General features: G+C 53.1%; 1 protein-coding gene across 1 annotated transcript; it reads right to left on the bottom strand.

Moving 5' to 3' along the window:
* Nucleotides 1–478: 478 nt before the first annotated feature.
* LOC122004794 lies at nt 479–1,519 on the bottom strand. Its single transcript, XM_042559625.1, has one exon. It carries the CDS (start codon nt 1,517–1,519, stop codon nt 479–481), a length of 1,041 nt encoding a protein of 346 aa, XP_042415559.1.
* Between the last annotated feature and the right edge of the window lie 9,124 nt (nt 1,520–10,643).

The raw sequence follows: 10,643 nt of genomic DNA on the forward strand, positions 1-10,643 counted from the left end.
CTGTATCCTCACCTGAATCACCATAGCCTGGGCTGCCGAGATAGCTCCCCTCCAGTGCCTGGGCTTGATGATACCAGATGCCATCCCGACCCTCAAATACTGTGTGATCTGTCTGATAATCTTCTGTCCCTCTGGCCTCAGCCCCCGGTGCTTGGAGTCGTTCCTGGCCGTCCACAGGAACCAACAAATCAAAATGGGGGTGATCTCCCTCACCGAACCAGTGCCGCTCCAAGCTGTGCCTACCCTCCATCTCTCCATCACCCTCCACCTGCCAACCCCAAATAAATGTCCAAAGTACCCCCAGACCTCTCCTGCCACCGGGCTCCCATAGAACAGATGCTCCCATGACTCCACCGCCTCACAAGATCGACATCCTGACGCTAAGCATGCACCACGTCAGAAATCTGCCCACCGGCTGCCTCCGAAAGAACCCAAATGAACACGGAAATGGTGGGAGGAGGAGTCTACCCAGTCACTATCACATCCTCCTCCCGTGCGCAGTCTCAGAGGCCTCCTGTGCACTGAGTAAATCTCCCATCACGTGGGTCGCCACAAGATAACATCCTCCTCCCTGCCTCACCGAACCTCTGCCACCTCCTCCGCCACCGGCGAGGCACCCTCTCAAGTATCTCCCGACTCCACCGCCATCTGCTAAAACCGGTCCACTCGACATCCGAGGCCCCTGACTGTACACCACTCCGACAACGGTCCCTCTCCATCCACCGTCATGCCAAAGCGAGGTGACCCCGCCCAATAATCCACCCAACTGCCCTCCGCCACAGCCCGTCTGAATCATCCTGCGCCAACTGGGGGAAGCATTGCTCCTCGTAGTCACCACACCTGGGTCCACCGTCCCACAATAAGATCTCCTCAGAAATCTGGCCCATTGTGTGCACTGCTCTCTGAATCTGAACCACAACTTCATGGATAAGGCCACCCCCACCTCTGATAGCCGTCTGATCCCCAGCCCACCCTCCTGCTTCGGCCTGCAGATGTCCCTCCAAGCCACCCAATGCACCTTCCTATCATGTCCCACTGAGCTCCAGAAAAAAGATGCAAACCCCCCCTCCAGCTTCCTCAGGACCTCCAAAGGAGGCTGGATCACCTGACGAGATAGAGAACTCAGCACACTCTGGATCAGCATCAGGCGACCCCCATGTGAAAGGCGTGAGAGGTTCCAACCCTGAAACTTCCTCTGAATCTTCGCCAGCAATGGCGCAAAGTGGACTGTCCTCTTGTTCCCTGAGATGATTGGAACCCCTAAGTAAAGCATAGGCCTCTCCCCCAAACCAAAGCCTGTAACCGCTGCTATCTGCTGCCTCCTCCTGTCTGATATGCATCTCGAAGGGAAGAAGGAGCTCTTCTCTGCATTGATCGCCTGTCCTGACTGGGCCTCGTACCTGTCCAAGAATTCCATCTCCCTCCTCACACAGTCCAGAGACCCATTCAGGAAAATGACCACATCATCCGCATAGGCCAGGTGAGACACCCTCATATCACATCCTGTCGCATAAGCCATCCCTGGGTACGCTGCAAATAAGGCCTCTATCCCTCTGGAGAGGAGCTCCGCCGCTAAAATAAAGAGGAAAGGGGAGATGGGGTCACCCTGCCTCAAGCCACGCTGTGATCTAAAGAAGCCTGACAGCCGTCCGTTCACCAGGACCGAAAACCAAGAAGAAGTCACACACCTCCTGATGAATGCAATCACTGTCTCGGAGAACCCAAAGTCTGCCATGACTCTGAAAAGGACGCCCACTGCACTCTGTCATATGCCTTGGCCATGTCCAGCTTCAGTATAAGGTTCCCTCCTCTGATGTGGTAGTTGAGCTTGTGATCAAGCTCCTGGGCCATCAAGATATTGTCTGAAATCAGTCTCCATGGAACAAAGCCACTCTGAGCTGGGGAGATAACCTTCCCTAATACTGAAGCCATCCTCTGCGCCATCAGCTTAGAAATGATCTTATAGGACACATTACACAAGCTAATGGGTCTGAAATCCCGCCACCTCTGCGCACTGTCCACCTTGGGAATCAACACTATAGTCGTAGACGCCATGCCCCGTGGGAGCTCTGCCCCTCGAAAGAAATCCAGTACAGCCTGAAGGACATCCTCCCCCACAATCTCCCAGCAAGCTCTATAGAAGGCCACTGAAAACCCATCTGGACCCGCTGCACTGTCCTGACACATGCTCCAGACCACTTGCTTCACCTCCTCAGCTGATGGCAGGGCCGCAAGCATCAAATTATCCTCTGTACTGACCAATGTAGGTATCAAATCAGTGTCCACAGCCGTGCTATCCACTGTCTCCCCTGTCAGCAGCTCCTGAAAGTATCTGACTCCTGACTCTCTGATCCTCTCAGGCTGGTCCAGGCACTGCCCCTCCTCCCAAATTCTGAAAATTCTGCTAACTGCCCTCTTCTTCTGCACTGTGGAGTGAAAGAACTTAGTATTCCTCTCCCCCTCTCCCATCCACCTGATAGCAGCTCTCTGCTTCCAAAAGTCCTCCTCCATGTCCAGCACTCTGAATAGGTGAGCCTGTCACTCTGACCTGTGAGTCCTTCTCTGCGCTGTGGGGTCCCTGTCATATGCATGCTCAGCTGCAGCCATACTCTCCTCAGCCTGCAAAACCCTGTCATGTATGTTACCAAACACCTCCATGTTCCACCACTTCAGATGCTCCTTCAGCCTCCTCAACTTCATCTGTAGCCTCTGCAGTCCCTGTGCCACACTAGGTAAACGCCAATTCAGCCTCACCGTCTGCATAAAATCCCTGTGCCGCACCCACATCCTCTGAAATCTAAAGGAGGCCCTCGGCTTCTGGAAGCCTGGGAACTCCACAAGTAGGGGACAGTGATCTGAAGCTGCCCTGCTCAAATGCTCCACTCTGACTGTGAAGTCCAGACTGCCCCAGGAGGGGGACAAGAGAACCCTATCCAACCTCTTCCACACCCTGTTATTCGTCCATGTGTACCTGTCCCCAACAAAACCTACATCCACCAGTCCAGCAAGCATGATAAAATTATTGAAATCCTCCATGGCCCCTGGCTTAACTAGAACTCCTGCTGAGTGCTCCTCCATGCTAGATATGACATTGAAGTCTCCTCACACTAGCCACAGTCTGTAGCCCTCTGGCCTCAGCTCCTCCAAGCTCTCCCATAATACGCTCCTCTCTAACCTCGTACACTTGGCATAGACCACTGTCACAATCACAGAAGAAGGGAACAGCTGCGAAGAAAGCTCCAAGTGTAGGAACTGGTCATGATCAAACAAAACTTTACAAGTAATAGTAGACTCCCAGAAAAACCAAACCTTCCCAGATTTATTAGAGACTACCTCCTCAAACCCCATGCGCCGAGCCATGTACCTGCAGTCCAAATCAACCATAGGCTCCAACACTGCTAAGAAACTCAGATGATAATGTCGTCTCAGAAACAGAGCCCTCCTCTGTGTCGCCAAATTCCCAAACCCCCTCACGTTCCATATGATGCCAGACATGACTAATGGGAGGGGGTGCGAGCCTGCTTTGAAGTCTGGCTCCTAGTCACTCTTGGCTCAAATCCCACCCTCGGCCCCTGCGCCTTGAGTACCTTGGGCATCCCCGCTTTCCTTCCTCTGGGTGGACTAACCACGGATGCTAGACTGCGTCCCACCCCCCGCCCCCGTGATAAAGAACTAGTATCTGTCTACTCATACTCCACAAAGGTCTTCTGAAAGTCTGGATCCTCTGAGCCCTCCGGGATAGCCTGTGTGGGCCTAGCAGGCTCCTTCTGACCCAAATCGTCTGAGACTCCCTGGTCTGCTGATGAGCTGGATTATCTGTCTAAACAATCATCCTCTGGCAGCTCACCCGATGACTCCAGTACCCTGGGCTCCTCGCCACTGATCAAACTGGCATCCTGCAACCCCCTGGAGGCTCCCCCCTGTCCCTGTGCTCCGTCTGTGTTCCTCTGCTGTGCCCCTCTGCCTGGCCTCTGTACTATCCGAGACACCTGCTCCCCCTGGCCGAGATTCTGAGATGTCTGATCCCCCACCTGTTGCTCTCCTCCCTCCACTGAAACACTGTCCTGCTGACCCAAACCCTGAGATGTCTGCCTTAATGTCTGGTGCTGTCCCGACTGCCCTGGCATCCTGTCTTCCACCTCCACCAGCTGAGTCTCAGCCACCCTGTCCTCTTCTTCTCCCACACCATCATCTGTCTCTGTTCCCAAATGTGGAGTGTCTCCCAGCGCCTCCCTGCCACCAGTCACCTCCATCACGTCATCCCCTGCCTCCTCCTCTCCTGTATCCTTCAGCACCTCAAAAGAATTCACCTGAGTATGTAACTCCTGTGCAGCTTCCTGGCCCATCCTGAAATGTAGCTGCTTACGGGCCCATGTCTGTCCAGTCCTCCTGTCACCAACCCTCTGAAAATCCTGTGCCTCTGAGTCCTCCACCACCACTGCCTTACCTTTCCTGTCTCGCTCCCTCTAATTAAGTCTCTCTCTCAGGTCTGCGCCCGGGGGAATCGGATCCACTCTGTCTCTGCGCCACTCAGGTCGTGGCTTGTTCCCTGCCACATAGCAATCCGCCTCTGCATGTCCAAGGTGCCTACAATACTGGCAGTACTCTGTTGTCCTCTCATACACAACTCTCTGCAGCCTGTGCTCATCTCCAATTCCGATCAAGAACTGCTCCACCCTGGGCTTCAAGAGATCAATCTCCACACATGCTCTGGCCATAAAGAGTCTAGAGCCATCTGCTGTGGCTTCATCTATTTTGATAGGGCACCCTACAATCCGTGCCATCGAAAACACACAATTTTTATTGAACATATGAACCGGAAGATCAGGAAACTGTACCCAAACTGGGACCAAGGATGACTCAGCCTCATAGGAAAAGTGCGGTGTCCACTTGAAGATTCTGAGTATGGAGCCACCAATGCGCCAGACTCCCCTAGTCCATATCCTGGCCATGTCCTCGTTTGAAGTAAGGTGCAAAAAGATATGCCCAGTACGTAGAAAACGAATGTTGTAGGGGGTTGATAATCCCAGCCCCTTGAAGCCTTGGTACACAATCTGAGGGGGAGGTCTCCTGCCAGAGAACTTGCCTATCAGGGAAAACTTGGTTTAGGGTTTAGGGTTTAGGGTTTAGGGTTTTTTTTTTTTTTTTTAGAAAAGCGACCTTTGTTACACTAAGGAAAAAGCCCAGGCTATCAGGGGGGCCCAACCTGACCTGCTAGCCTAGGGGAACAAGGGGTTTCTCTCTTGCAAGAGAGTACATGTGATTTTGCAACACATAAATAAGATAAAGTAAAGCTTTACATGTGATTTCCAATGACCTCCAAACTCCTACAGACCCCCATAGGGTCAAGCAACCGTTGTCTCTCACCTGCCGCCCACCAAATCTGTCCTTTGCGCTCCATGATAATAGTGCCAACGTAGTCCTAGAGCCGCACCCAAGAAAATCCAGCCCATGCTCCATAAATCGACATCAAAGACATCAGTGAGGTAAAACCGATGTCCTTTCCTGCTCCGCTCCCAAACAGTCCTCCAACACACCCGATGTTCACTTTTGGCAAGTGACCAGCCCTCAACGGATTAAGTGTGTCCTTACCGCAGCCGTTTGCTACGGACTAGGCAGGCCAATGGTGGGCCTACTCAACCTCTTTGACTTTTTGGCAACCACGATCAACGGATTTGGCATTCCATCACCAGTTCCCTGGCCCTATCTCTAGAGCTCTTCGCCATAGGTGTCATCTTCAGACCCTAATTGGATCTGTGAGCACGCCAAGTGTGTCCTTATCGGCTGCAGCTTTCTCGCCTCCACCCTCTTTGGCTTTTGGCAAACCCTTGAAGATTTGCACGCCATCAAGAGCGCCTTGATGCAAGGGCCAGACTGGTGGATCTAGTCACACTATTTGTCTTTTTAGCAAAGCCACAGCTATCAACGGATTTAGTGTGTCCTTACCGCAGCCGATTGCTACGGACTAGGTAGGTTAATGGTGGCCCTACTCACCCTCTTTGGCTTTTTGGCAAAGCCATAGCCCTCAACGGATTTGGCACGCCTTTATCGCAGCCGTTTGCTACGGGCTAGCTAGACCATAGGTGGATCTAGTCACCTTATTTGGCTTTTTAGCAAAGCCACAGCTATCAACGGATTTAGTATGCCTTTACCGCAGCCGTTTGCTGCGGGCTAGATAGCTCTAAGGTGGAGCTATTCACCCTCCATCAAGTGTGCTATCCTGGCTTGCAAGAGCTCCTGATATACGGCAAGCCCTATCTGTCCATCCTGCAAATACCAAGTAGCAAACCAACAATCTCCTGCCCCTCCATCACCCTCTCCCCCTCCACCTGATATGCCTGGTTGGCGAGGAAGTCTGCAGCCGCGTTCCCCTCTCTATATATGTGTGTACATCTGACCCCATGCTGTCGTACAAGCTTTCTGATCCGTAAGATCTCCTCCCGAAACTCTCAGGAAATACCAGAAGACCTGATGATATGCAGTGCCACTAGGGAATCAGAATCCAGCCAAATAGGGGAGAGTTGCCTATCCACACACAACTCCAAGCCTCTCCGGATCGCCATAAGCTCCGCTCTGATATTGGAGCCCTCTCCAAGGACTCCCTGCCTGGCCACCACCACCTGTCCACTATGATCTCGAACAATAGCACCGTAAGAAGACTCACCTGGATTCCCTCTAGAACAACCATCTGTGTTGAGCTTGAACCATCCATCATCAGGCCTCCTCCGGAGTACTTCTGAAACCGTGTGCAATGTCCGTATCCTCACCTGAATCCCCATAGCCTGGGCTGCGGAGATAGCTCCCCTCCAGTGCCTGGGCTTGATGATACCAGATGTCATCCCGACCCTCAAGTACTATGTGATCTGCCTGATAATCTTCTGTCCCTCTGGCCTCAGCCCCCTGTGCTTGGAGTCGTTCCTGGCCGTCCACAGGAACCAAAAGATCTCCAAGCTGTGCCTACCCTCCAGCTCTCCATCACCCTCCATTTGCCAACCCCAAATAAATGTCCAAAGTACCCTGGACTCTCCCGCCACCGGGCTCCCAAAGAACAGTGCTCCCATGACTCCACCGCCTCACAAAGACGACATCCGGACGCTAAGCATGCACCACGTCTGTAAAATCTCGTCCATCGGCAATCGTCTCAAAACTCCAAATGAACACGGAATGGTGGGAGGAGGAGTCACCTGTGTCACTATCACATCCTCCCTCCGTGCGCAGATCCCAGAGGCCTCCTGTGAACTCAGAGTAAATCTCCCATCTCGTGGGTCGCCACAAGATAACATCCTCCTCCCTGCCTCACCAACCTCCGTCACCTCCTCCGCCAATCAGTGAGGGCGGCACCCTCTCAAGTATCTTGACTCCTACCGCCATCCGCTAAAACCGGTCCACTCGACATCCGGAGGCCCCCAGACTCAGACACCACTCCGACAACGGTCCCTCCATCCACATGCCATGCCAAAGGCGAGGTGACCACGCCCTAATCCACCCATTCTGCTCACCGGCACCTGGTTCGAATTCTCCCCGCAACTGGAAGCATTGCTCCTCGTGCACCACACGGGTCCACCGTCCCACAATAAGATCTCCTCAAGAATCGGCCCATTGTGTGCCTTTGCTCTCTGAATCTGAACCACAACTTCATGGATAATGCCGCCCCACCTCGGACGGTCGTCTGATCCCCAGCCCTCCCTCCTGCTTCGGCCTGCAAATGTCCCTCCAGGCTACCCAATGCACCTTCCTATCATGCCCCACTGAGCTCCAGAAAAAAGATGCAAACACCCCCTCCAGCTTCTTCAGGATCTCCAAAGGAGGCTGGATCACCTGGAGGAGATAGACAGGCAGAGAACTCAAAACACTCTGGATCAGCGTCAGGCGACCCCCATGTGAAAGGCGTGAGAGGTTCCAACCCTGAAACTTCCTCTGAATCTTTGCCAGCAGTGGCGCAAAGTGGACTGTCCTCTTGTTCCCTGAGATGATTGGAACCCCCAAATAAAGCATAGGCCTCTCCCCTAAACCAAAGCCTGTAACCGCTGCTATCTGCTGCCTCCTCCTGTCTGATATGCACCTCGAAGGGAAGAAGGAGCTCTTCCCTGCATTGATCGCCTGTCCTGTCTGGGTCTCATACCTGTCCAAAAATCCCTTCCCCCTCCTCACACAGTCCAGAGATCCATTCAGGAAAATGACCACGTCATCCGCATAGGCCAGGTGAGACACCCTCATATCACATCCTGTCGCATAAGCCATCCCTGGGTACGCTGCAAATAAGGCCTCTATCCCTCTGGAGAGGAGCTCCGCCGCCAAAATAAAGAGGAAAGGGGAGATGGGGTCACCCTGCCTCAAGCCACGCTGTGATCTAAAGAAGCCTGACAGCTGTCCGTTCACCAGGACCGAAAACCAAGAAGAAGTCACACACCTCCTGATGAATGCAATCACTGCCTCTGAGAACCCAAATGCGGCCATGACTCTGAAAAGGACGCCCCACTGCACTCTGTCATATGCCTTGGCCATGTCCAGCTTCAGTATAAGGTTCCCTCCTCTGATGTGGTAGTTGAGCTTGTGATCAAGCTCCTGGGCCATCAAGATATTGTCTGAAATCAGTCTCCATGGAACAAAGCCACTCTGAGCTGGGGAGATAACCTTCCCTAATACTGAAGCCATCCTCTGCGCCATCAGCTTAGAAATGATCTTATAGGACACATTACACAAGCTAATGGGTCTGAAATCCCGCCACCTCTGCGCACTGTCCACCTTGGGAATCAACACTATAGTCGTAGACGCCATGCCCCGTGGAAGCTCCGCCCCTCGAAAGAAATCCAGTACAGCCTGAAGGACATCCTCCCCCACAATCTCCCAGCAAGCTCTATAGAAGGCCACTGAAAACCCATCTGGACCCGCTGCACTGTCCTGACACATGCTCCAGACCATCTGCTTCACCTCCTCAGCTGATGGAAGGGTCGCGAGCATCAAATTATCCTCTGTACTGACCAATGTATGTATCAAATCAGTGTCCACCGCCGTGCTATCCACTGTCTCCCCTGTCAGCAGCTCCTGAAAGTATCTGACTCCTGACTCTCTGATCCTCTCAGGCTGGTCCAGGCACTGCCCCTCCTCTCAAATTCTGAAAAGTCTGCTAACTGCCCTCTTCTTCTGCACTGTGGGAGGAAAGAACTTAGTATTCCTCTCCCTCCCATCCACGAGCAGCTCTTCTTCCAAAGTCCTCCTCCATGTCCAAAGATCAATAGGTGGGTCCGACTGACTCGTGAATCCGCCTCGCCTCAGGTCCCCACACGCATGCCTGCCGCCCATACTCTCCTCACCAGAAACCCCGTCATGTATGTTCCAAACATCTCCATGTTCCACCACTTGGATGCTCCTTCACCTCCCGCCCATCTCAGAGCCTCTGCCCCTGTGCCACACTAGGTAAATACCAATCCCTCACCGTCCGCATAAAATCCCCGTGCCGCACCCACATCCTCTGAAATCTAAAGGAGGCCTCGGCTCAGCCCGAACCCACAAGTAGGGGGACGTTGATCCGTCGCCTCGCCAAATGCTCCAACCGACTGGAAGTCCAGGCGCCCAGGAGGGGGACAAGAGAACCCTATCCAACCTCTTCCACACCCTGTTGTTCGTCCATGTGTACCTGCCCCTAACAAAACCTGCATCCACCAGTCAAGCAAGCATAATAAATTATTGAAATCCTCCATGGCCCCTGGCCTAGCTAGAACTCCTGCTGAGTGCTCCTCCATGCTAGATATGACATTGAAGTCTCCTCCCACTAGCCACAATTTGTCGCCCTCTGGCCTCAGCTCCTCCAAGCTCCCCCATAATACGCTCCTCTCTAACCTCGTACACTTGGCATAGACCACTGTCACAATCATAGAAGAAGGGAACAGCTGCGAAGAAAGCTCCAAGTGTAGGAACTGGTCATGATCAAACAAAACTTTACAAGCAATAGTAGACTCCCAGAAAAACCAAACCTTCCCAGATTTATTATAGACTACCTCCTCAAACCCCATTCGCCGAGCCATGTACCTGCAGTCCAAATCAACCATAGGCTCCAACACTGCTAAGAAACTCAGTTGATGATGTCATCTCAGAAACAGAGCCCTCCTCTGTGTCGCCAAATTCCCAAACCCCCTCACGTTCCATATGATGCCAGACATGACTAATGGGAGGGGGTGCGAGCCTGCTTTGAAGTCTGGCTCCTAGTCACTCTTGGCTCAAATCCCACCCTCGGCCGCTGTGCCTTAAGTACCTTGGGCATCCCCGCTTTCCTTCCTCTGGGTGGACTGACCACGGATGCTAGACTGCATCCCCCACGTGGTGAAGAACTAGTATCTGTCTCCTCATACTCCACAAAGGTCTTCTGAAAGTCTGGATCCTCTGAGCCCTGTGGGATAGCTTGTGTGGGCCTAGCAGGCTCCTTCTGACCCAAATCGTCTGAGACTCCCTGGCCCGCTGATGAGCTGGAGTATCTGTCTAAACAATCATCCTCTGGCAGCTCCTCCGATGTCTCCAGTACCCTGGGCTCCTCACCACTGATCAAGCTGAAATCCTGCAACCCCCTGGAGAGTCCCCCCTGTCCCTGTGCTCCATCTGTGTTCTTCTGCTGTGCCCCTATGCCTGACCTCTGTACTGTCTGAGAA

Source organism: Zingiber officinale, chromosome 7B (genome assembly GCF_018446385.1).
Source record: "Zingiber officinale cultivar Zhangliang chromosome 7B, Zo_v1.1, whole genome shotgun sequence".
In the NCBI taxonomy this organism is placed as follows: Eukaryota; Viridiplantae; Streptophyta; class Magnoliopsida; order Zingiberales; family Zingiberaceae; genus Zingiber; species Zingiber officinale.